Here is a 27,778-nt window from a genome sequence, read left to right as displayed (position 1 = left end):
ACAGTGACCCAATTCAGGGTCAAACAGTGAGTTGAAATGAACTTGTAAGGACTGCCTCAACTAGATCTCCCAAGAAAGCAGAACTTTTGAAACAGGCATTATCTCAAAAGGAACTTTTTATTGAGAGTTAGTGATAGCAAGAGAGCAAAGCGAGGTCTGAGATTTGGCACGTAAAGGATTACATCAGAAAGGCATTTCACTACTCCTCCATCCTGTGTCCAACCATCTGGTTGAATTCCATCCAATCCACATGCGTCACTGTGTTATGAGAAGCTGAAGTTTCAGGGGGCTTCTCAAGGTCTCTCTTGGTTTCATTTCCCAATGGTCCCAGGCTCCGTTGTCTGGAGATAAGGCAGATGTGAGGGAACACCTGCTGCCGGCATCAAGCTCCCTTCGTCCAGTGCGCTCCCACAGGGAGGGTCTTCTCAGGGTGCCACCGGTAAGAGATTGCCGGTGGACGACACCCAGGGATAGGGCCTTCTCAGTGGGTGTGCCTGCCCTTTGGAACCAGCTGCCAGTGGAGCTTAGGACTGCCCCCGACCTCCATTCATTCCGCCGGGACCTGAAGACCTGGCTCTTCGAGTTCTCTGGCCCAGGCTGAGAATTTTAGTTTTAGTTTTAATTTTAACTGGGGTTTTACTTATGCAGGGACGAATATAATTTTTAATCTGTTTTTAACTTTTGTATTTTTGTTTTTAATCACCCTGTAAACCGCCCTGAGTCCTTCGGGAAAGGGCGGTATATAAATGTAATAAAATAAATAAATAAATAAATGTTTTCAGGTCGCATTCCTCTCACCCGGAGGGAGGCCTCTCACACAGAGCAGAGCAAAGTAGATAATAGTTCCCCAAGCAACCATCCTGCTCCCAACAGTATAACAGGCCCCAAAAATGGATATATAGGCAAAGCAGGGAAGGATAGGGAAATGGATGAGGTAGATGTGTAAATAGAGTGCAGAAGCAAGCAAATATAATTGTGGGGTCCTGACTGAACTCATTCTTGAATTTTATCCAAATAATGTTCAAAAGAAGCAGAAACTCTGGGTGAAAAAATTATTTCTGTCTTCAGCTTGAGGCCAATAATTACTACTATTATTTCACTCGGGAAGAATAAATCTTCTGTTTTATTCCTTTTAAAAAATATGCAGAAGTTAAAAGGGGATTCAACATGCATGAGAGTGCCAAAATAGTACTTCTCAGCAACTCTGTAAGCTAGATTCATCTTTAACCACAGTCTTGCAGAGTTGCCGATGAAGGAAAGACAACAGCTAGCATGGTAGTGGTTAGGGAGTGTTTCTCAACCATGGCATCTTGAAGATATGTGGACTTCAAGTCCCACAATTCCCCAGCAAACCTTTAACTTTGTTGCTTCACTCCTGATTATACTGATGGATTTGAATATTTCACATACACACATATACTCTTGGTTCAATAGTCAGTTTCAGCAGATGTGCTAATCAATGAGGCCATTATTTCCACATGGATTTAAATAAACAGTTTCTGTTAAGGCTTCCCAGTTAATTACAGGCTTGTTCTATTACTGATATTCCCTCTGATCCACAGCTACACAGGACTCTTTAACTATTTTCTGTGTTGCATGTTTAAGTTTAATAGACCTAATTGATACTACCTATGACCAGTGACTATGTTTTGAACATTGTGCTGTGACCAATAAATAGAACTCCTGAGTAAAGGTAGATTTATTGTCTCTTAAGTACAAAGCTAGAAAGAAACTAATGCATATTTATATCCAGAGTAATATAGCAGAAAAGCTACAAGAGAACTTTCTCCTAAAGTTACATAGAAGGAACAATTACTGTAATCAAGACAAAGCATAAAGAAGTTGAAATCAATTGTGAAAGTGATTGTGGAAACTTAATAACAGAACTAAGCCAGAAAGACAATCAAGGCTAAAAAACTGGGTTTCCCTAAGCAATAGAAACTTTGTATCAAGATACTAGGTACAAACTTTGTGCTGTTTTTGTTCTGAATTATTTAAATGCTTAAAATTATTTTAAATGCTGATGTGTAAAAAATGCAACAGATAATATAATAATTCAAAAGTCTGAACCCAGCAGTTCATGCATACATTGTTGTTGTATCTTAACCTTCAAATGAATTTGCATTATGGCCCTAAAGTCAAATAAATTTTGCTTAAGAGAAACCAAACTGCAAAGTTAAAATATTCTTTTGATGCCCATGTACATCTCTCTAGGTAGCTGATCGTTTATTTTCATCTTTTGGACAAGATATTTTGGATGCTCTCTATTGGACTGCGACAGAACCAAAGGAAAGGAAAAGGGCACACATAGGGGTCATTCCCCATTTCTTCATGGCAGTGCTGTATGTCTGTATCCTTTTGTGTTATTTCAGGGTGTGTATGTACTTTCAAAAATCTATAAAATCTTGGATTTTGTATAAACAAGGCAACAAATCCTGATAGGAAACAAAGGAACTCTTATAAAACAGTAAATTGAAAAACCTTAGTTTGCAAGAAAAAAATGGAACATCAGACTCTTTCCTAGGATTTGCACTTTTATGAGGCAATTTCTTTATTCCACTGTACAAACAAATCTAGGCATCACTGATTTTCCTTTCCTTGGTCATATGTGGTAATAAGCCTCAAGTCCAATTTCGTGAAAAACTCCGCTCGCCAAATGGGCCAACATGTCCTTCATGTACTTATTTTCCACACTGACCGCATTTAACCCTTTAAAATCAATGCACAATCTCAGTGGTCCATCTTGTTTCTCCTTAAACAGAATGGGGGCAGCCACGTATGATTTTGCGGGTTGCATGAAACCTCTGGCTAGATTCTTGCTGATGTACCCCTCAGTTCTTTTAACTCCCTGGGCGTCATTGAATACATTTTTGGCTTAGGGAGTTTGGCCCCTGGTCGCCTGGTGGGGGGAAAGGTTGTCACATTCCTTTTCATTGAAAGCTTCCGCTAAATCTCAGTATTCACTTGGCATAAGTTGGGACCCTATGGCCACTCTCAATAGTTCAAGGGACTGTCCTTGGTCTTCAATAGCGACAATTCCCCGCACCTCGCTGGGTGTGGTAGGACGCTAATCTTAATGTCCTCACTCCATTCTCCCACAAAATCAAGGGGTGCCATTTATCGAGCCAAGCTAATCCGAGAATGACCACCTCAGTCATTTTTGGGACCACTACAAAGCGGATGATTTCCCAGTACTTCCCCATTTCTAAATGCATGGATTCGGTTAGGTGCATCGCAGGAGCTGCCCTGATGAGAGACTTTAGTACTGTAGGGAGGTTGATTATGCCCCGGCTGCAAAAGGCGGGATGGGTTGATTCACCATTGGGTCATCTTCCCCTTCGGCATCACTGTCATACGGCGCTGGCATATGGCGCTGGCATCGGGAGTCACTGGTGGAGTTTCCACTTTCCTCAGGGGTGGAGAAATGACCCTGACGGCTTGCTCTTGGCTGGCCCAATTGCACTTTTCCCCACACAAATGAGTCTTTCTTTGGCTTTGCTGTAGCGGCAGTGCAAATAGGCTTGGGGAAATGGGACTGGACACTCAGCTGCTTGGTACCCTAGTTAGCCACACCTGAAACACTTGGTTGGGGGCCCGCCTGGCACTCAAAAGGAACTGGTGGTTGTAGTAGCTTGGGGGCATCAGGCAACTTGTCGTCTCTCTTGGACCCGCCTCAATCTGAACTCAGAGGTGGTAGGCTTCGGGTGGCAGTCCAGTTCTATGTCCAAGGTTATAGCCATGCAATACCATTCACGGGGCTGATCAGGAACAGCTCAGGGCACGCCTGAAACAAATCTTGATCTAGTCCCGCTCTGAAGTGGTGGATTAGTGAGCACTCCGGCCATTGTCTGAGCCTGTCAGCCACATTCCAAAACTCACAGACGTAATCTTTAGCTGGTCTTCCTCTCTGCTTCAGCTCATGGATGTCCTCAGCTTGCAGGGCTTGGAACTCATCCTCAAACCTGGCTCTCAGCTCACTCATGAACAGATTGATAACCCACAGTTCTGGTGCCTGTTCATCATGTAGGGTGATCACCCACTCGGTGCTTCCCCCTCGAGGTTAGCTGCTACAGCATCAACCATCCAGCCCCGTCAGGGTAAGCACAAGTGTGGTGGTTCAGGTGAGCCCACACCTGGTTCAGGAAGAAAGACAGCTTCTCAGGGTCTCCATCAAATGTGGTTTTGATAGGACGTGGATCTAAAGGCCATTGTCCCAAGTATGCTTGTATGTCCGATCGCAGGTGTTGGAGTCGGGGAGCCACATTGTAAAGCCCTCTCAGCTGGTCTCCTGGGCTTGCAGGGTGCCAATCTCTTTCGGGACTACACCAATGCACAGGGCTTGATGCCGAGTCTGGCCAGGGTAGTGGTGAAGCAACATGAGCCATTGCAATAGGGCTTGGGCTTCGCCAGGGAGGAGGGAGTGTTGGAAGAGCTCCTGCATTCTCATCCACTGGGGATCAGATGGTGAGCAATCGGTTCTACTTCTCCCACTTCGAGTCGGTCGAACTTGTCTCTCAGCCTCTAAACAGAGTGGCTGTGGATGGTGGTCAGGTACTTCCACTTCCCCAAGTCATCCCAGCCAGCTGCCCGCTTCACCTTTCTCAGCACAGGTGATCGAAGGCTGTGAGATGAAATCAGTGGGAACTCTTCCTCAGCAGCTTTAAGGGTGCTCTGTCACTGAGAGGTGATCTCCAGCCGATCAAGTTCCCCCAGGGTCAAAGTTTTCTCCGGTTGCCCCGTCCGTCTGATGAGGTCCAAACTTTTGGCTACATGCCACCAGCAGGAGCCCCACTCTTTGCCTGGGCAGCAGCCTGCTCTCTGCCAGCCAATGCCACACTGAGACCAGAGGATACCTCTCCTCTCTTCTCCATCTCAGATTCTTCCCTGAGTCTTTGTCATCCTCCTACATGTGTTAGGTAGGTAACTGGGGCTCAGGACCTCGAGTATTAAAGATGCAGCAGTCTTTGTTTAATGTAATGGTTCTGATAGATGAGACCAATTAAAGCAGAACTCCAAGGCTTGAATTTTCCTCTCTGAACATGTTTATTGGTTACAAAGTTGATGTGGTCAAAAGTGAAACCAAAGTTCCCTCCAGAGTGGACAGTTCCAGTCTCTGTCATTTCTTTTTCCAGGCGAAAAGTGTTTTGGCACCTATGGGGCTCTTGGAAATGGAGACAATCATGAATCACTCTGTTTCCAAGTGCCCCATAGGTACCCAAACACTTTTCGCCCGGATGGAGAAATGACAGAGACTGGAAGCTTCATCTGCTTACAAATGGGGCACTTGGACATGGAGCAAATCACAAGCAGAAGAAACTTCCAGTCTCCCTCTGGGCAAAAAGTGCACTGCATGTCCAGATCGCCTGCCTCCCCCACACCTCCGTGCTCAGACTTAACTGTGCTGTGCCAAGGGGCCAGTGGGCTGTGGCTGCTGCCGAACACCGTTGGCCCTAGTGCGCTTGCCGACTCTTGTGCTGGCCACACCCACCCCAAGCTTATTTTTGGGGTAGGGCTTATATTAAGCCCACCCCAAAAAATCAGGGTAGGGCTTATTTTAGGGGTGGGTCTTATTTTCAGGAAAACATGGTAAAAGGGGTTCTCTAGATAGGAAAACCTGCATAGGCAGGAAAAAAAACCTGGGGTAGATGGGCTTTTGCTCCTCTAAAGCAGGGGTCCCCCAACCCCCAGTCCATGGACTAGTACTGGGCCGCAGCATGCCAGCAACTGGTCTGTACAAACAAGCAAGGCCTCATCCACGAGATACAGGCAGCACACAAAACCATGTACCCTCTCCTCTGCTGACAAACCTCTCCACGGAACCGGTCCCTGGTGCCTAAAAGGTTGGGAACCTCTGCTCTAAAGGACTTGGGGGATTCCAACTTGGGTGGGGTTCCAATCTCATTGTCTGAGACACATGTTAGCAGTGGCTAAAAGTGGGATTTATTTTTACATTCCAGCTTGTTCATTGGCTGTGGCTAAATCTGTAGGTTGCTAATCCTAATTCAGAGTACTCCATTTAACTTGGTTTCAGAAGGCCTTCATAGATTCTTTAAATCTCCTTCTGTCTATCCATAAGTAAATACTTTACAGATTATTCTTGGATGACAAATTATTTTCATGCATATTAGAAACATTTCAGCAATGACTCAAGCATTTGGATTTTGCTTCTTAATAGGCTGCCTTGCTATATTATAACATTTAGTACTCTTCCTCAATGCTGCCTTGATTAATGCCAAAAAATAAAAGCTTTTCTTCATCCTTTTTACTTGCTTAATTTCCAAACTTCTCTGTGATATATCATCAAGAAGCACTCAGCCTAATAATTAAATGACATGATCTAAAATATCAATTTCTTCTGAAGAAGGCAACTCCATTTCAGCCATGCACATCGTCAAAGGTGATAAAATGGGTAATCCCAAACCACGATTTTTCAATATTAAAATAAGCATGCATAATTCTTTGTCTTGTACTCTCATTCTTCCTTTGCATGAAGAAATTAGCAACCCTAACCTAATTCTTTTGTGGGGGAGGGTACTTTTGGTATGCTGCTTGATGGTGCTATATTTTTATTATTTAACTTTTTCTTATTGATAACATTTTCACTTGTTTTGTTATTTAAATTGTTTCATTAATATCTTTGCTTTGGTATCATACTTTATTTTGTTATAAGGCCACATGAGGAGTCCCATGGAAAAGCAGCCTCCATATTTAATTAAAAATATAAAAATAAATTTTAAGGCTGATAAAAAGTACCCTCGCATGACTTTCATACTATAGTAAAATTATCCATTGGGTCTACAAATCCTTCAAGAAATGTGCATTGCAATAAACTGATCATTGAAACAGTTGCATTTTTTTCCAGATTCATACAGTTGCTTCATGAACTGCTCCTGGCTGTCTCCATTGGTGTTCATATTTACAAACAGTTGCTTTGTTTTTTCCAGCAGACCAAAATGGCAAAGTGTGCCAAACAATTCAGGAACAGGTAGGGAAGATGCTATATGAGTTTGGGAAAAAAGACATGGTGGCTTACAAAGGATTTGCACATCACTGTTGTCTTCTATAGTGCAGGGGTATTTGGAAATTAAAAAGGATATACACATATGTAAATATCTACTTGAAACTTTTGACCATTGTGAAGTCTTGGGGCAGTACTATCTCATACATTATTGTATTGTTAGCTTTCATAAGTCTTGTCAGTTCTTTGATTTCATTTGCTATCATCACAGCAACTTTCTTACAAATATTTTTCATGGAAAGGATAAATTAATATTTATGCCACAAACAATTTTTACTCCCTGTCTGAATTGGTCATGAATCAGCAACAGCCTACAAAGCCATTTGTTGCTATTTTCTGATCTGAGATGTGTTTGAATATTAGTAGTTTGGGTTGTTAGTTGGGCTGTTGGTTTGATCTCTGAGCTTGGAGATTTATTTGCAAAGGCTTAGTCTCCATTTGGGAGGGATATCTTCAGTGTGCTTTGAATTGCAATTCAAAGCGCATTGAAGATATTCCTCCGAATGGAGATGATGAACTATTTGCAGCCAAATTGCCAAGCTTGGAAATCAAACAAACAACCCATTTTCTGATCTATCTCACCACACAAATTATTCTATGCTCTAGCTATTTTAAAAAAATTATAATATTTGAATATTAGAAAAATTGGATGTGTAGAAAAGAAATACAAAACTTCATGATCGGGTAAAATAAGAGGAATGAATGAAGCCAGTTTGGAAATATGTATAAATGCGAAGAAACTACAACTAATCTAAAGAAATATATTGTGGAATTGATTACTGTTTAATAGCCAATATTCACTACCATGCCATAACACCTTCTTTTGGCAACTTCACTTGAATCGTGCCTTGAAGAAAGGAAGTTTCACTGCATGCTTGAATCAGTAGTTAAGGCAGGGGTGTCAAGCTGCCAGTCCACGGGCTGGATGCTTCATGCTGAAACCGCGTCCACCCCATTGCCGGCAATGGAAAAAAATCGTGATGTTGCAAGTTTGACATCCCTGAGTTAAGGGAATCTTTGAGTGTATTGTTTAGTATGACTTGATGAAATGTCAGACTCTACTGATTATTGAGGGGGATCTTGAAATTCAGACTAATATTTTCTAGTAAAATTCTTTTTCCTTAATATATGTGACTACAGTCTTGCATGCTATCCTTATTATGGTGCAAGCAACAACACTCAATGTAGCCTTCAACTCCCACAATAAATCACTTCTTACTATCATGATGTCTAACAATGTAAGTGTTAGAAGGATCTAATGCAAATCTGTCATTTGATGTTTTTAAGAAGTAATAATTTGGTTTTGTAGAAATTTTCTTTTAAATCCAGATTTGCCTAAAATGGGAATTTGCTTTCTTTAAAATGCAGTTTGTGGAAATAAAAGGAAGTGTTTTCAAGAAATTTGAGAAGAACAATTTATTTCAGATGTCAAATAGTGGTATGTATATTTTTGTGTGATAACCATTCATGCTAGTTTCTTTGTGTAAAAGTCTGAAATCTGTGGTGCATTTAGTGACACTGAGTCATACAGATTCTAGATTGTGGGCTCTGATGTGTGTGTGTGTGTGTGTGTGTGTGTGTGTGTGTGTGTGTGTATGGGCACAAGCAATTTAGAAAGGGGTCATAAATGTTTAAATCCATGGGGAGGCAAAGTCAGAAGGCTTTCAAATCTCATTCCTCTAAAGGAAATTTGGAAATTGCTGGAATAAGATCTAAGTGGTAGTTAACTTCACACATAGAACTATCTATCAAAACTGCCTATCATTTAGCTAGATATTTATTGGGTTTGCTTGGCCTGGCATGCCAACTGCAAAACCCAAACAACCTATAAAGAGCAGCCCAAAATTGAGAACTTGGATTTCTGCAACCCAAATGTGGTAGCTCTAATTTTATTCATAGGATTGGAATATGCAACTCCATCTATCATTTTAGGGTCATGCAAGATATCACAAATTTTTGAAAGCCATTGATTCAGTATTTGGAAGAAAGTTTGGCTCGACCAGCAGTCTTGATCCCTGGAAATCTTGATCCCTTTTAACCACTTAATTTGCTAAATTTACTGCATGCCTGGACAGAGGGTGGCAAAATCTGTAAGTTATTTGATGAGACACTGCCATAGAGGAAAGGAAAGAAGGAAGCAAAGAAAATCTTTCTGCAATTTTTTGCCATGAGAAGGTGAAGAAAAAATTTAGCTGTCTCAATGGTGTCACCATTTGCAACTGTAATGGGAAGGCTCCATTACAGTCGTAGATTGAGGACTACATGTATGAAATTATGAGTGTGTTATTTGCCTTCCTCATGGATCTTCGATATAGTTGGCTTTTAAGAAACTGGAAACTTCTTAGAGTTAACAGATTACTATCATAATTATTTTAGATATCAAAGAGAGATTCACCAACTATGTGCTATTACTGATAGTTTGCCTAAGAAATATGGAACAATTTTCATGGAACCCAGGTAAAGACTACTTTAGACATAAACATTAAAATGAAATATTTTAAATATGTTCATATATCATCATCATTTTAGCCATTGTCTATCCAATGTAGGATGAAGGCCTCTTCCACATGTTTCCAATCAGTATGGTTCTGAGCTTTTCTTTTGCCAATTAGGTCTGCAATACCTGCTGATGCTCAAAAAAATAAAGGGAACAGAAAATAAGACATCCTACTATTAAATACAGTACATTGTGTTGTTTAAGTGTTCCCTTTATTTTTTTGAGCAGTATATATTAATTGTCAAACATTTCTTTCTGGCTGTAATAAAATAAGGTTGTTTGCTTTATTTTTTTCATTTCAATTTATTTTTCACTTTATTTTTTGTATTGCCATTGTATTTTGAGTTCTGACTGGTACATAATTTTAATTCCGTCTATTACAAGTTACTGAAGTGCTTTTAGTGACATGGTAACAAATGACTATTGTATTTTGCTCTGCTCCATACATATTCAGTAGAGCACAATTTATCTCAGTATCTTTGGTTATATGCAATTTGACCCCTATGCAAATCAGATTTAGGACTTTGATAGTGTCAGGAAGTTGGTCCTGATTCACATTTTGACTGCATGGTGATTAAGTATTTGCAGATTTAGCTTTTATAATTATGGATTAAAAATCTGCACAAAGAGTCAACTGCTTAGATTATTTTGCTCCATGTACTGAATTAATTCTGATACCTTGCTGGAGAGAAATCTGTCGCCATTAGAACTATTAATGATCACCTCTAAGATTTTCATGCCACTGTTCTGTTTGGGAAGAAGATTCTCATGTGGCTTGCAGTTACAAAAATGGAATGGATGGAAATGTGTCTAATCTCTCTGTATCTGTATTTTCTCCTTCCTAGATGAATTACCTGGGATGAAAGTAGCACACTCATAGTGCAGCAGCACCACACTTAAAACTTTTTACAGGATGATTTGAAAACATCTGATCTTTGAAACAAACACCAGTCTCCTGATTCTGATCTCTGCAAAGCAGTCTAGCCTTAGGCCTAGCAGCTTAAGAAAAGACCCTTCAACTGTCTTGCATATGATTAATGAGGATGACTATTATGCTGTCCTCTAGTCTCACCTTTGAAAAGTTTTAAAACCAGGGTTTGCTCTGGTTTCCACCTCTAGTTTATGATGCTCTTGTAGAGTTGATGTAGCAAGGTCTGCTTTGTTTCCCTCTTTGAAACTAAGTGCGTGGCACATTTTTTATATGTTTTTATTGACTTTTAAAATACAATTCAAAAGTACTTATTCAATAAACATGTTGTCTGAGTTTATCATTCACTAATACAAATTAAATTCCTAATCCCTTGTTCGTTTCTCCAGCCATTGATAAAATAAGTCCCAAGTTTGAAAATATTCTGTCTCTTCTTTTTCTTTCAACCTCAGAGTAAGTTTGTCCATTTCCACACAGTCTAATATTTTTTTAATTATTTCTTCCTCTGGTGGTATTTCTTCATTTTTTCAATATTGTGCGAATATGATTCTTGCCACTGTTGTCACATGTAAAATTAAGTATATACTTTGTTTATCAAACTTTTCTGACATTATACCTAATAAAAGAAAGTTCAGGTTTAAAATCTATATGGTTTCCCCACATCCTTTCTAGCCAACTATGTATTTTTGTCCAATATCTCCTTGCTTTAACACATGTCCACCATACATGATAATAAGTACCTGATTTGTGATTACATTTCCAACATCTATCTGACATATTTTTATTTTTAAACATTTTTGCTAATCTTGCTGGTGGCAAGTGCCATCTATAGAATATTTTATGTAAGTTTTCTTTATAAGAGGTTGACATTGTCAGTGTATATTTTTTCCCACAAGCTTTGCCATTTCTCTAAATCTATATTGTATCCAAAATTCTTTGCCTATATTATCATCGTTTCTCTTACTTGTTCATCTTCCATTTTCAAATTCAATAAAAAGTTATACATTTTCTTAATTAGTTTTTCATCAGAGATTAATAATATCTGATCAAACAAGATCTGCTCTCTGTAAAAGCCATACAATTTAACATCTTTATCATATCTCACTTGCATTTGTAAATATGACCACCATGATAGATCAATAACCTGATTTTCCATCTCTTGTTTAGATTTTAAGTTCAATTCAGAATTTAGAATATCTTTATATGTCTATATTTTCTGAAGACTGACTAAATTTGGATGTACAAATGCTTCCATTGTTGAAAGCCATCCTGGAATTTTCAAGTATATTTTACATTTTATTTTTTACCATGTTAGTAATAATACATTTCTAATATAGTGGTTTTCGAAGTATTTATGTATTTTATTTTTACATACCATAAAAAAGCATGCCAACCAAGTTGTAGTTCATGTCCCTCCAAGTACAGCAATGTTTTATTTCTAAGAATTATCCATTCTTTTACCCATGTTAATACTGCTGCTTGGTAATATAAAGTCCACTCTGGCAAGCCAACACCTCCATTTCCCTTAGCTTCTTGTAACATTTTCAATTTAATTCTAGCTTTCTTTCCTTGCCAAATAAATGTTAAAATTAGGGAAATTGTAAGTCTTCAAAGAATTTTTTTCTCCAGTTTTATAGGTATCGCTTGAAATAAAAACAAGTATTTTTGGTAATATATTCATTTTCACTGTAGCAATTCTTCTTAACATCGACAGTTGCAGATTTTTCCATTTTTCCAAGTCAAGTTTTATTTGGTTCAGTAATTTTATATAGTTATCTTCTTTCATTGTTGAAAATCTTGCTATCAAATATATTCCCAACTATTTAACTTTTTTAACTATCACTTTGGTTTTTTCTGTTTATCTTCAGTACTGCTTTCTCTCCAAACTGTTCTGTCTTTTCCAATAATTTTTGGAATCATCTCTAAAGTTTCCTCTAAGATAAATATCAAGTCATCTGCAAATGCTTGCTATTTACAAGTTTCACTTTTTATTTCCAGTCCTTTAATTTCTGGACCTTGTCTAGTATTTCTATTTAAAACTTCCAAAGTTAAAATAAATAACAGTGGAGATAGTGGACATCCTTGTCTTGTGCCTTTTCTTATGTCGAAATTCTCTGTACAGTCTCCATTTACTATCACTTTTGCTGTTTGTTTATGATATATTGTTTTAGTCATATTTATAAAAATTTGTCCAAAATCCATTGTTTTTAGTTGTTGAATCATAAATTTCCAGGAAACATTATCAAATGCATTTTGGGTGTCTAGAAATACTAGTGCCAATTGTTTCCTTGGATGCATTTCATAATATTCCAGTATGTCCATTATAATTCTTAAGTTTTTATTTGTCTCTTTGGTAGAAATCCATTTTGATCTGGATATATAAATTCAGTCAGAAATCTTTTCAGTCTCTCAGCTATTCTTGAAGTAAAGATTTTATAGTCCACATTTAGTAATGATATCGGATCTGTAATTTTTTATCTCTGTCAAATCTGAGTCCTCTTTTGGTATCAGAGTAATATTTGCTTCTGTCCATGTGTTTGGGAGTTTAGCCTCCAATAAAAGTTCATTACACACAACTTTCAACTATGTACTTAGTGTAGATATTTATACAACTCTGCCGGGAGCCCATCTGGTCCTGGTGTTTTTTCATTTTTTTTGTCTTCTTACTGCTTCTATCAGTTCCATCATTGTTATTTTCTCAATTAACATGATTTTAAGGTTTTCTGGAATTTTTGGTAAATTTTTTCCCATATATTGAATTGTTTTTTCCCATACAGTTTCTCATAATATTCTTTAATTATCTTTTTTATTGCTTCATTTTTAAATTGTAAATAGCCTTTTTCATCTACTAAATTGTTTATCAATTTTTTCTCCTTTTTTTAAGTTTATAAGCTAACCATTATCCTGGTTTATTTGCATTTTCAAAAAAGTTTTGCTTTGTCTTTTTGATTTGCTGTGCCAATTTTTCTGATTCTATTAAAATTAACTTATGTTTTATTATTTCCATTTGTCTTTTCAATGTTTTCTTTTGTGGGTTTATTTGTAGTTCTATTTCTATTTTTTTTAATTCTTCTCTTAACAATTGACATTGTTGTCTCTTTTCTTTGTTTTTTTGACCTCAAAAATATGCTTTGGCTGTATCCCATATATTTTGTAATGTATCTTCTTTTTTATTTTCTTTGAAGAAAAATTCCCATTTCTTTTGTTGCTGTCTATAAATTCTTCCTCTTTTAATGTAGATTGATTCAAAGTCCATCTTAATTTTTTTTTGCATTCCTTTCCACATCATTTTTAAAGGATTATGATCTGCCCAAGTGCCTAATTCTATCTCAATCTCCTGCATATTAGTTCTTAATTCAGGCATCATACAAATCATGTCAATTCTGGACCAAGATTTATGACTGTTTGAATAAAATGTATATTGTATTTTCCTGGATTCATTTCTCTTCAAGTATCTTGTACACCAATTTCCTCTATCATGTTAAAAAAAGTCTTAGGTAATCTTTTTCTTCCTTGTTTTCCTGTTTTGCTAATTTTATAATCTAATGACCCATCTACTATTGCATTAAAATCCCCTACTAGACAGATGTTTTGATATTCCATTTCTGCTATTTTTCTATGAAGATTTTGATAAAATTCTTCTTGTTTACTGTTTGGTGCATATATTACTACCAAAAGTATTTGTTTTTGATTTAAAAATATTTCTACCATCACAATTCTTCCTTCTTCATCCGAATAAATCATTTTAGAATCTATTGTCTCTTTGACATATACAGCTACTCTTTTTTGTTGTGCTGATGCATAGTAGAGTTTCCCAATTTTTGGGTATTCCAAAAATTTATAGTATTGTTTTTTATGTGTCTCTTGCAGACAAATTATATCAATATTTAATTTCTGCAATTTTTTAAAGATTCTTTTCCTTTTTGATTGAAAGTTCAATCCATTTATATTCACTGAAAAATATCCATTTTCCTTCTCCATTTTATTTACTTATATTTAGGTCTTGTCGATCTCATAGTCCTCTGCTCTCTTGCCATTCCCTCCCCCTCTTGATCTGACTTGTATTTCTCTTCTTCTATTTGTGTAGTTATTTCCTCTGTTGCTTGTTCTGTCAGTTTCTGGCCTTTTCTATCCTCTTGTTGGTGTTATACTCTTTCATCCAGAAATGCTCTGTTTCTTTCGTCGAAGTCTTCTGCCTTCTAAGCTGAATCCAATCGATATCTTGTATTATTCCAGTTGATTAAGATCCTTTCTGGCATTAACCATCTAAAGTTACACCTTTTGCAACCTTTTGCAATTAACTTTGTGGTCAGAAAATGATATTGTTTTTGGGTGTTCCTTTATTCTTTTAGGAATCTGCTTCAACACCACAATTTCTTTATTTTTGTATTGTAATGGGTCATCCCTAACTTCTCAGTATCTCATCTCTCATTGTTTTCTTTACAAATCTTACATGAACTTCTCTAGGCAGTTTATGTTTCCTCACATAGCTTGAATTCATTCTAAATATTTCGTCAATCTCCTCTTGTATCTCAGCTCCGTCTGTTTTTAGAGCCTCTGCCAGTAGATTAATAATCACTTCTGCTACATCTTCCTTCTTATCATCAGATATATTCTGGAATCTTAGATAGTGTACAGCTTTCTCCATTTCCAGGGCTGCAATTGCTCCTTCTAAGCTTTGATTTGCTTGTTCTAGCCTTTCATTTTCTTCCATTATTGCCTCCATTTTTCATCAGTTTCTTCTGATTTATCTTCCATTTTCCTAATTTTTGTTCACTTAGCAATCATTTGTTGATGGCATCAAATTGTGTCTATATCTAGCATTCATTCATTTAGCTTATCTAAGTTGTTTTTTGTCTCTTCATGATTTTTCTGCATTGTTTCTTGAATTAACCGTAGCATGGCTTGTATCTCTTTTTGAAAGCTGTTTGTCTTTTCTTGTTGTAACATTGTTTCAATAGATCCCTGACTTGCTGGACTATATGCTAAGTTTGTAAGCCGCCCTGAGTCTTCGGAGAAGGGTGGGATATAAATGGAATAAAAATAAATAAATATGTTCCAGAAGAAGGTGCAGAAGAGATTTTTCCCCCCATGGTTTTAGTGAGATTTGGTGCACTCATTTTTCAGTTGAACATGTTTTGTAAATCCACAAAGAGAAAAGGAAAAAGAAAAAGAAGCCAACCTTAGCCTTAGGCTATAAACCAACCATGAAAAAGCCAACTGCTTTAGGCTAATCCAAATGTTCCCATTATTTCAAATATATAAAAAGCCCTCTATTTCCAAATAGTTTCTATTATAGTTATATCCAGGGTAAAAAGATATGATTGTAAAAAGTCTTTTCTAGTATAAAGTCACACACAGTTCTTTTTGTTTACAAGAGGTGTTAGTCCAAGGTCAGCAACCTCTCAAATTCTTTCTGTATTGTTGTAGTATCTCTTCTCACCACTAGATGTCCTTATTAACTGTAATGTCTATCCAGGTTTAAAAAACTTTTTTAAAAAATGCTTTCACAAAAAAAAAACAAATATTTTTTCATAATAAAGGTTAGCAAAATTTTCTTTAAATCAGTCCCAGTTTCATTTTTGTATATTCTTTTGTATTTCTTAATTTCGTTTCCCCCATTTAAAATTTTTCGCCACTTTTAACTCCCTTCTTCCCAAGTCTTCCTGGGGTCTTTGCTTTGGAAATTATCCAATCTGGGGATTTATATTTCTAAGTCCACAGGGAAGAGAAATAAAAAAACACTCTCACTCAGATCTCAGAACATTGTTGACAATCAGCATGCCGCCATTCTTCGCTTCTTTTCTGGTTGTCTATGACTTGAGCTGCCTGTGCGTTTACCGGCAGTCTTTCTCCCGTCCGTTTGAAGAGGTTCCTTGGTTCATTTGGGCCGACTGCTATCGGCCAGGCTTCCAAGGCTTCCCTTCCTCTTCATTGCCTCTCCAGGGCAACTTTCCGATCCCTTAGTGTCTCCAAATGGAGCAAAATTGGACTAGGAAACTGGAGCCCCAATTTCTTTCGCCCATCTCATCATGACACCAAACTGGAAATCCGTAAATGTGTGGCACATTTGTTACAAGGACAACATCTGCTACTAGAGGAGAGAAGATTTACAGAGCCTATTTTGTATTTAACTGAGAAATCAATGGTTCCTTTGATCTTATGATACTATCTTTATAAAACTCCAAAAGCCCAAGATCTTCCCAAGCCCTGGGAAGAGAAGATTGACCACTTGTAATGACTACTGAAAGAGAAATGCTTTACCTGCAGAATTTTTTTTCTGACAATTTAAAATATAATGTGAAGGATTTTATTTTGCATATATTGAGGGGAAGTAGACATTCCATTTATGTTTAGGTCATTTGTTTCGGTTCCATACCCAGTTTATTCCTGTGAATTCCTTCCTTCTTTTACAGATCATCTCTGGGTATTGTTTCCTGATGTCTGTATGGTGATTGCATCAGAGGTTGCTGTTGATATTGTGAAACATGCTTTCATAACCAAATTCAATGACATCACAGCTGATGTAAGTATATAATTAAACGTCTATGGAGATTCTCAGTCATCCAGGTCATAGTTGTTCCAAAGATGCTTTTTTTATATAAGAGTTTTTATTAAATTTTATAAGGTTAGGAAGAGGATATGACCAGGGTAAGGATCAGGATTTGGGATGGGGTCAAGATCGCGATTAGGGTAGAAACGGGGTTGAGAATAACATTGGGGTTGCCCCCCAATAACATTTTCAAACTTTAGCAAACAGACTATTGTCCGGGTATATATGTTCAATTAAGACTAATTAATATAACAGTAAATAGCTATAATATATATGCTAAATGATAATCATATACGGTATCAATTAGTCAATACATATCATTCTCCTTACTAATATATATTCAAAATAACATATCACATTCATTTCTCACTAGTTCGTTTTCCTAACCATTGGTAAAACTTATCCCATGTTTTAAAATAAATTGAATCCTCTTTCTCTTTAATCTCTAAAGTTAATCTGTCCATTTCTGCACATTCTAAAATTTTCTTAATTAGAAACTCCTCAGTTGGTAGGTTTTCATTTTTCCAGTATTGGGCAAATGCTATTCTCACTGCTGTCATTACATGCAATATTAGATACTCATTCTCCTTCTCATACTTAGCTCCTAATATTCCTAACAAAAACAGTTCTGGTTTAAATTCAACCTGTATTTTAGTCATCTTTTCCAACCATAAGCCAGAACTTTAGGGCATACCCACCAGATATGGTAGTAGGTACCTGGCCTTTGTTTACATTTCCAGTAATTATTTGAGGTATTTTTAAAACATTTTAGCTAATCTTACTGGTGTCATATGCCATCTATAAAACATTTTATACAAATTTTCTTTATATGAAACTGCTTTAGTCAATTTAATATTTCTGTCCCATAATTTTTGCCAGTCTTCCAAATCTATAGAATATCCAAAGTTTTTTGCCCAATTATCATTGTATCTTTTACTTGTTCTTCTTCCATCTTCAAGTTTAGCAGAAATCTGTAAAGTTTCTTAACCAGGTTTTCATCTGTTTTTAGTAATATTTGATCAAATTCTGTCTGTTCTTTATAAAATCCCATGTCTTTGCATCTTTTCTATATCTTGTTTGAATTTGCAAATACGGCCACCATGCTAAGTCAATACCATGTCGATGTAAGTCTTGTCTGTCTTTCAATTTTCCTTCCTTATCTAGGATATCTTTGTAAGTAAAGACTTTGTCATACTTAATTAAGTTTGGGTAAGCAAAAGCTTCCATTGTTGAAAGCCACTCAGATAGTTTAATATAGATTTTCTGCTTTTATTTTTTCCCATTCTGAAAGGAGTACATTTCTTATAAATTGATTTTGGAAGTATCTATGTGCTTTACTTTTCTCGTACCATAGAAAGGCATGCCAACCAATTTGTAGGTCGTGCCCCTTTAGGTACAATAGTCTTTTATTTCTCAGCGTAATCCATTCTTTAAGCCATGGTAGAATGGCTGCTTGATAATATAGTCTCCAGTCCGGGAGTCCAAATCCTCCACTATTTTTAGCTTCTTGTAACTTTTTCACTTTAATTCGTGCTTTCTTCCCTTGCGAGATAAATCTCAATATTGTTGCATTTAGGTCATCAAAGAAAACGTTTCCCAGTTTTACAGGGATCATTTGAAATAAGAAGAGTACTTTCTGTAAAATATTCATTTTAACTGTAGCTATTGTTCTTAACAGCGACAGCTAAAGATTTTTCCACTTTTCCAAGTCCAATTATTTGTTTCAACAATTTTTCATAGTTACTGTATCTTCTTTTAATATTATACATATTGCTGTTAAGTGAATTCCTAGATACTTAACATTTTTAGTTATTTGTAGATTTGTCTTTTTTGTAAGTTGAGTTTTCTGTTTGTCTGTTAGGTTTTTTGTTAATACTTTAGTCTTATCTCTATTTATTTTCAAACCTGCCAGTTCTGCAAACATTTCTATTTTCTCCTATCTCCTGGGCTGCTCACAGTCGGTGTTGACGGGAGGGCAGAGGTCCGCCCCGAGGCCTCTTGTTTGTGGAGTTCCTCAGGGGTCGGTTCTCTCGCCCCTCCTGTTCAACATCTATATGAAGCCGCTGGGCGAGATCATTCGTGGTTTTGGGGTGGGGTATCATCAGTACGCTGATGATACCCAACTTTTTTTCTCCACCCCAAACCAACCCAGCGATGCCCTCGCCGTGATGTCCCGTTGCCTGGAAGCGGTCCGGGTCTGGATGGGGAGAAACAGGCTTCGTCTCAATCCTGCCAAGACTGAGTGGCTGTGCATACCGGCATCTCGGGTCAACCAGACTATTCCATCTCTAACGATGGGGGGTGAGGTGTTACCCCCCGTTGATAGGGCTCGCAACTTGGGCGTCCTCCTGGATTCGCAGCTCACTTTTGAAGACCATATAGGAGCCGTGACCAGGGGGGCTTTTGCCCAGGTTCGCCTGCTGCGCCAGGTGCGACCCTACCTGGACCGAGATGCCCTACGCACAGTCACTCATGCTCTCATGACCTCCCGTTTAGACTACTGCAACGCTCTCTACATGGGGCTGCCCTTGAGGACCACCCAGAGGCTTCAGCTGGTGCAGAATGCAGCCGCGCGAGTCGTGATGGGGGTCTCCCGATACTCCCATGTAACACCTCTACTCCGCGAGCTGCATTGGCTTCCAGTTGCCCTTCAGGTGAGATTCAAGGTGCTGGTGATGACCTATAAAGCCCTAAATGGCGAGGGTCCGGGATATTTGAGGGAACACCTGCTGCCAGCATCAAGTTCCCTTCGTCCAGTACGCTCCCACAGGGAGGGTCTCCTCAGGTTGCCGCCGGTTAAAGATTGCCGGCGGGTAACACCCAGGGGTAGGGCCTTCTCAGTGGGTGTGCCTGCCCTGTGGAACCAGCTGCCTGCGGAGCTTAGGACCGCCCCCAACCTCCGTTCATTCCGCCGGGACCTGAAGACCTGGCTCTTCGAGCTCTCTGGCCCAGGCTGAGAATATTTTGATTTTAACTGGGTTTTAATTTTCTCAGGGTTCTATTTAATCTTTTTTAATTTGTTTTAACGTTTGTATTGACTTTCTTTTAAATGCCCTGTAAACTGCCCTGAGTCCTTCGGGAAAGGGCGGTATATAAATCTAAATAAATAAATAAAATAAATAAATAAACAGTTTAGTAGCTGTTTCAAGTGGCTCCTCCAAAATAAAAACCAAGTCAAAGGCTTGTAATTTATATTTTTGTTCTTTTTATTTTATTTATTTATTTATTTTATTAAATTTATATGCCGCCCTTCTCCCAAAGGAGTCAGGGTGGCTCACAAAAATAAAAATTAAAAACATAAAATAGAAAATTTAAAAAAGAATTAAACATTAAATACAATAATTATATGACAATTTAAAAACCAGTAAAAAGCTAATTAAGAACCGTAGTCAGTACAGGCCAGCTTGTTGGAACAACCACATCTTCAGGTCACGGCGGAAGGACCGAAGGTTAGGGGTCGTCCGCAGCTCCCCGGGGCAATTCATTCCAGAGGGTTGGCGCGCCCACAGAGAAGGTTCTCCCCCTGGGGGTCACCAACTGGCATTGTCTGGCCGATGGCAACCTGAAGAGGCTGACTCTGTGGGAGCGAACCGGGCGATGGGAGGTTGACAGTGGCAGCAAGTGGTCTCGCAAGTACCCCGGGCCTAAGCCATGTAGGGCTTTAAAGGTTATTACCAGCACCTTGAATCGCACCCGGAGGGCAACCGGAAGCCAATGCAGCTCACGCAGGAGTGGTGTAACATGGGAGTACCAAGATACTCCCATAAGCACCCGCACAGCCGCATTCTGCACCAGTTGAAGCCTCCGGGTGCTCTTCAAGGACAGCCCCATGTAAAGAGCATTGCAGTAATCCAGACGAGAAGTGACGAGGGTGTGGGTAACCGTGCATAGGGCATCTCAGTCCAAAAAGGGGCGCAACTGGCTCACTATGCGAACCTGTGCAAAGGCCCCCCGGGTCACGGCCGTTAGATGATCATCCAAGTTGAGCCGTGAATCCAGGAGGACACCCAAGTTGCGAGCCCTTTCTGAGGGGGGCAATACCTCCCCCCCATCAAAAGGGAAGGAATTTGTTGGATAGTACGAGATGCCGGTATCCACAGCCACTTGGTCTTGGAGGGGTTGAGCCTGAGCCTGTTCCTTTCCATCCAGACCCACACCGCCTCCAGGCACCGGGACATCACGTCAAGGGTTGGTTCGGGGTGGAGATGAACAACTGGGTATCATCCGCATATTGGTGATACCTCACCCCAAAGCCACGGATGATCTCACCCAGCGGCTTTATGTAGATGTTAAACAGGAGGGGGGAGAGAACTGACCCCTGAGGCACCCCACAAGAGAGGGGCCTCGGGGTAAATCTCTGTCCCCCTGCCAATACAAACTGTGAGTGGCCCGAGAGGTAGGAGGAGAACCACCATAAAACCGTGCCTTCGACTCCCAACCCCTCGAGCTGTCGCAACAGGATACCATTGTCGATGGTATCAAAAGCCGCTGAGAGGTCAAGTAGGACCAGGACAGAGGAATAGCCCCTGTCCCGGGCCCGCCAGAGATCACCCACCAGTGCAACCAATGCCATTTTCGTGCTGTAGCCGGGTCTGAAACCGGACTGGTACGGGTCCAGATAGTCTGCTTCCTCCAGGAATTGCAGGAACTGACGCGCCACCACGCTGTCAACAACCTTCGCTACAAAGCGATGGTTGGAGACAGGACAGTAGTTATTCAACGAGGCCGGGTCCAGGGCAGGCTTCTTGAGGAGGGGCCTCACCACCGCCTCTTTCAAGGCGGAGGGGAAGACACCCTCTGTCAAAGAAGCGTTGGTCACTGCCTGGAGCCAGCCCCCTGTCACCTCCCGGGTGGCCGAAACCAGCCAGGAGGGACATGGGTCCAATAAACAAGTGGTAGCGCTCAGTTTATGCATAATCCTGTCCACATCATCCATAGTCACAGGGTCAAACTCACCCCAAATGGTATGATCAAGGCCTGCCCTCTCCACTCCGCCGGAATCTGCCCAGTCGGAGTCCAAGCCAGTCCGGATCTGAGCGATTTTGTCCTGCAGATACTGTACAAATTCCTCAGCCCTACCCTGCAAGGGGTCATCCCTCGGTCCGTGGTTAAACAGGGAGCGGGTCACTCTAAACAGTGCGGCTGGGCGGTTATCTGGATGCAATGAGAGCGGAAAAGTAAACACGCTTTGCCGCTTCCATCGCCACTAGGTAAGACTTAAGATACTGTAAGTTCTTAGCTGTGTTCGATCAGATTCGGATCTGCTGGACCTCCAACAGCTCTCTAGGCGTCTTTTCCGGCACTTCATCTCTTGGAGCCCCTTGGTAGACCAGGGGGCCACTTGGGGTCTGCGCCACGTCAGAGGCCGCAAAGGCACAACTCAATCCAAGGCCCCAGCAGCCGCCCTCTCCCAGGCTTCCACTAGGGCAGGGGTCGGCAACCTTGGCTCTTTTATGACTCGCGGACTTCAACTCCCAGAATTCCCGAGCCAGCATAGCCAAGGTTGCCGACCCCTGCACTAGGGCCTCAGCAGAGTCATGGGCAAGGGAAGCAAGAAATGTCCCAAGCTCCGTCTGGAACCTTTCAGGGTCCATCAGGCGCCTAGGGTGGAACCACCAATCCTTTAATTTCTATGTCTTATCTAATATTTCTGGCCAATACTTCCAATGTTAATATAAATAGCAGTGGGGATAATGGACACCCCTGCCTTGTACCTTTTTTGATATCAAAATTTTCTGTATAATGTACGTTTAGGATTATTCTAGCTGTTTGTTTATGGTAGATTGCTTGAATTGTATTTATAAAGTTTTTCCAAAGTCCATTTCCATCAACTGCTGGAACGTAAATTGCCAGTTTAAGTTGTCAAAAACTTTTTACGCATCAAGAAATATTAATGCCATCTGTTTCCCTGGATGATTTTCATAGTACTCTAAGAAATCATTCTCAAGTTGTTTTTTATCTGTCTTTTAGGTAAAAAACCGTTTTGATCTATATGTATGAATTCAGTCAGTAATTTCTTAATTCTTTCTGCCATTATCGAAGCAAACATTTTATAGTCCACATTTAATAATGATATTGGTCTATAGTTTTTTATATGTGTCAGATCAGTATCTTCTTTAGGTATTAAATGATGTTAGCTTCAGTCCACGACTTTGGTATTTTAGTCTCCAAAAGGATTTCATTGCACAGTTTTTTCAACCTCGGACCTAGTACATCTTGTAATGCTACGTAAAATTCTGCAGGAAGTCCATCTGGCCCCAGAGTCTTATCTTTCTTTTGTCTTTTTATGGCTTCAGTAATCTCAATCATTGATATTTTCCCATTTAATATATTTCTGATATTCTCTGGGATTTTTGGCAAGTTTGATTCTTTTAAGTACTAAGTACTTAAGTATTTTCTGCTTTTTCATGAGGCAACTGGATTTTCTTTTTTCTTTTTCTTTGAAGACATTTTGCTTCTCATCCAAAAAGCTTCTTCAGCTCTATAATTAAACATTTCCAAATGATTGGACCAAATCTGCTCTAGGTTTTGTAAATGAAGTGAGAGAAATATTGTGTTGTGATTCAGTGTCAGCCTTTGGGTTCGGCAGCTGAATCGGACAGCTCTGAGGAGGAGGAGGAGGAGAAGAGGATTGGAGAGCCTGCAGAGGAAAGTTCTGAGGCATCGCAGAGCTCTCAGCCAGACCCCTCCCGTCTGATTCCTCCTCAGACCCAGCTGTGTGAGCCTGACAGCTTGGACGAAGACGATTCACAGCTGGCTTTGTTCAAGGACGCCCGAAGCAGGAGGCAGACAAGCAGGAGCAAACAAAGGAAGGCAATAAGCCACCTCGGGAGGAGGCAAAGAGAAGCCACGCCTTGAAACTGTTTAAAAGGGGAATGTGTGGGAGGTGCTGGTTGCTGAAGGCAACCGTTTGAACAGCTTCTGATTTAGTCGTGGTTAGTATTTGTTTTGCTCTGTTTTGGATCTGTTTCATTTCATTTGTGTAAATAAATTTGGTTGGCTTACTTTCAGCCTATTGACTTTTGAAAAGGGGTTGTCCCTGACATTTCTGCAGGGCCGATAGTAGGCTAGAACAGAACAGTTTGCCTTCAGCCTCCCACCCCTTATTATTATTATGGAGCAGCTACGTGCTGAGAATGCCCAGCTCACCCAGCAACTTGCTTTGTTGGCAGCTCAGGTGGCTCAATTACAAGCTCAGGTCCGTGCTGCACCCCCACCATCACCACCACCCAGGAGAAAATGCCAAGTTGCGATGCCGGATAAATTTAATGGCAATCCAGAACTGTTTCCTGCTTTCCTGGGACAATGCCAGCTCTTTATCAGCGTGAGAGCAGCTGATTTCCCCACTGACCAGGATAAGGTGGGGTTTGTGTTAAGTCTTCTTTCTGGTGATGCAGCTCGTTGGGGCACACTTCTGCTGGCTCAACCTAGTCCATTGTTGGACAACTTTGTGCGGTTTTGTGATCATATGCGTCTGATGTATGAGGACCCTATAAAGACGCAGACTGCTACTCGATGCTTGAAAGCTCTGAGGCAAGCCCCCTACAGGGCTATATCAGCGATTTTCGGCTGCTTAGCCAGGATTCCGCCTGGAATGAGGCTGCGCTTGTGGATGCCTTCCAGGATGGATTGTCAGAGGAGATGTTGGATGAGCTGGCCCGTGTGGATATTCTCTCAGACCTCAATGGGCTGATCCATCTCTGCCTGCGGATCGATGCTCGGTTGCAGCAGCGAAGGAGTCGCCATGCCACCCCAAAGACCCCTGCAGCCCCTGTTGTGCGTGAGACCCCAGTTCAAAGGGAGGAGACAATGGAGCTGGGTGCCGCCAGGTCTCGTCTATCGGTGACTGAAATGAACAGACAATGATCGGGGGGGTTGTGTTTTTACTGTGGGGACCCTGGGCATTTGGCTGCTTTTTGCCCAAAGAAGCGACAATGGGCATCAGTGACTGAGTCTGCCCCAAGAAAGTCCCCTACCTTTCTGTCGGGAAATGCCCCGAGCCTGATCTAGACGGTGTGTTAGGTCGGGCATCCCACAACACTGAGCGACATCTTTCCGATGCTGCCTGTGGACCTCCACGGCATCTGATATTGGAGGCACGTCTGATCCTTCCTGGCAAGCCAAAGGGGATTCCAGTCCATGCCTTAATTGACTCTGGGGCCACCACAAATTTTATGGACTCAGCATTTGTGGCCAAATGGGCTGTTCCCCAGTGCCCAGTGGAACCGCCCATGTTAGTGGAGACTATCGATGGTCGAGTGCTCCTGTCTGGGCCAATTAAGGCTGCCACGCAACCATTATGTATGGCCATCAGTTCCCATGTGGAGGCCATCCAGTTCTATATCACCTCAGATTTGCATTTCCCCGTGGTCTTGTGACTGGCGTGGCTCCGGGCGCATGACCCACAGATCTATTGGTCACAGAACTTGGTCACCTTCCCAAGTTTGCAGTGCTTGGACCACACCCGCCATATCTGTGCCGGTCAGGTGGAGGGTTCCCCAGGGGTTTCCTTGCCTCCCGAACTGTCTGACTTTGCTGATGTGTTCAGCGAGGCAGAGGCAGATCAATTACCCTCGCACAGGCCCTATGACTGCCCCATTGATTTAGTCCCTGATGCACCTCTCCCAGTGGGGCGTTTGTACTCCATGTCGGACCCCGAGCTGGCTGCATTGCAGGACTTTCTGGAGAAGAATTTGGCTCGAGGTTTCATCCGGCCCTCGTCCTCGCCAGTGTCTGCTCTTCGTTAAAAAGAAGTCCGGCAAATTGCGGCTTTGCTGCGATTATAGGAAACTCAACACCATCACGGTGCGCAATCGTTACCCACTGCCTCTCATCCCCGAACTCTTGGACCGACTCCGGGAGGCTAAGATCTTCACGAAACTGGACCTGCATGGAGGTTACAATCTTGTCAGGGTTCGGCCGGGTGATGAGTGGAAGACGGCGTTTGGTACTTGTTACGGACACTTTGAGTACACGGTGATGCCATTTGGCCTGACCAACACCGCCGCCATGTTTCAGCATTTCATGAACGATGTTTTCCGGGATTTGTTAGATCAGTTTGTCGTGATCTACTTTGATGACATCCTGAACTCCCCGTCACGAGAGGTGCACCATCAGCATCTCCGTCAGGTCCTGCAGCGACTCCGAGAACATCGGCTGTTTGCCAAATTGGAGAAGTGCCAGTTCTACCGGGTGACCATCGATTTCCTGGGTCACCGCATTTCTCCTGAGGGCATCGCCATGGAGCCGAGTAAGGTTGAGTCTTTGCAAAGTTGGCAACACCCACGTCGTGTGAAGGATGTTCAGCGACTTCTTCGGTTCGCCAACTATTATCGAGCTTTCATTCCTGGGTTTGCTGCCTCGACAGCCCCCCTCACTTGGCTCCTGCAGAAGAAGACTCGGTTTCAGTGGAACACTCCAGAACAACGGGCTTTCCAGACTTTGAAGGAAGCCTTCATGAAGGAGCCCATCTTGAAGCATCCTGATCCGCAACGGCCATTTGTCGTGGAGGCGGACGCCTCCGACATTGCCATTGGGGCGGTGTTGCTTCAGGCAACGACACCCAGCGGTACCCTCTTCCCTTGCGTGTACCATTCACGAAAACTGAACCCTTTGGAGCGCAATTATACAATCTGGGAGAAGGAGCTGCTGGCCATCAAAGTGGCGTTCGAGGCCTGGAGGCATCATCTGGAGGGAGTGCGGCATCAAATCGAGGTCCGGACGGAGCATAAGAATTTAGAAAGCCTGCAGACTGCTCGGAACTTGAACCAACGCCAGATCCGATGGTCTCTTTTTTTTTTGCGAGGTTCAACTTCCGAGTTAAGTACATGCCCAGCGGGCACAATCAAAGAGCGGATGCTCTGTCCAGGAAGCCCGAATATTCCTGAGCGGAAGACAAGCTTCTGCCCAGGACAGTGATCCCCATCGAGTCTTTTGCTGTAGTGCGGGAGCTGGTTGATATATGGGCTCGGATCCAGGAGGCACAGCAGCAGGATGTGTGGGTGGCTCAGCAGAAGGAGGAGGTGGGGCCAGATTCTCCTTGGACGGTCACAGATGGACTCTTGTATTATCGTGACCGGCTCTACGTTCCAAAAGTGTCACTCAGGGGACTCATCCTCAGCCAGTGTCACGATAACCCGGCGGCGGGGCATTTTGGCCTGTTGAAGACCCTGAACCTGGTCTCCCGTACCTTCTGGTGGCCCCGAGTCCGACATGACGTCCAGACCTATGTCACTTCCTGTATCCTATGTAGGCAGACCAAGTCAGCGACGGGCCCTGCCTGGATTACTGCAGCCCTTGCCGACACCCAAAAGACCCTGGGTGGCTGTGTCCATGGACTTTCTAACGGATTTACCCCCGTCTTCTGGTTTTACAACAGTGTTTGTGGTGGTGGACATGCTGACCAAGATGGCGCATTTCATCCCCTGTCGTGGTTTACCGTCAGCCCGCACCACTAGTCGTATGTTCATTCAGCAGGTGTTTCGGCTGCACAGCCTCCCTGATAGAGTTGTCTCTGATAGAGGGGCCCAGTTTACAGCCCATTTCTGGCAGGAGTTGATGCAAGCATTGGATATCAAGATTTGCCTCTTCGTGCATCATCCTCAAACTTACAGGGGAACCAAGAAGGTCATCGGTATTCTGGAACAATATCTGCGCTGCTACGTCAATCTGCAGCAAAACAATTGGGTGGACTATCTGGCCATAGCTGAGTTTGCATTCAACAATTCGCAGCACACCTCCACACAGATGACACCGTTCTTGGCCAATGTGGGATATCACCCC

At 41.4% G+C, this 27,778-nt stretch overlaps 1 protein-coding gene across 3 annotated transcripts in view; it reads left to right on the top strand.

Moving 5' to 3' along the window:
• The window catches only part of TAPT1 (transmembrane anterior posterior transformation 1), a 146,143-nt gene that overhangs the window by 99,950 nt on the left and 18,415 nt on the right, over positions 1-27,778 (top strand). For 2 of the 3 annotated variants that reach the window (XM_083366917.1, XM_083366919.1), the window contains exons 5-9: positions 2,215-2,350; positions 8,159-8,256; positions 8,387-8,456; positions 9,395-9,475; positions 16,860-16,969. In XM_083366917.1, the coding sequence (XP_083223043.1) occupies positions 2,215-2,350; positions 8,159-8,256; positions 8,387-8,456; positions 9,395-9,475; positions 16,860-16,969 (495 nt within the window). The remainder of the gene's footprint in view (positions 1-2,214; positions 2,351-8,158; positions 8,257-8,386; positions 8,457-9,394; positions 9,476-16,859; positions 16,970-27,778) is intronic. The other variant, XM_083366918.1, reaches the window with a different exon arrangement.

The sequence above is a fragment of the Vipera ursinii genome (genome assembly GCF_947247035.1).
Source record: "Vipera ursinii genome assembly, chromosome: 7".
In the NCBI taxonomy this organism is placed as follows: Eukaryota; Metazoa; Chordata; class Lepidosauria; order Squamata; family Viperidae; genus Vipera; species Vipera ursinii.
The sequence above is the reverse complement of the archived record's forward strand: the minus strand, read 5'-3'. Positions and strand labels throughout refer to the sequence as shown.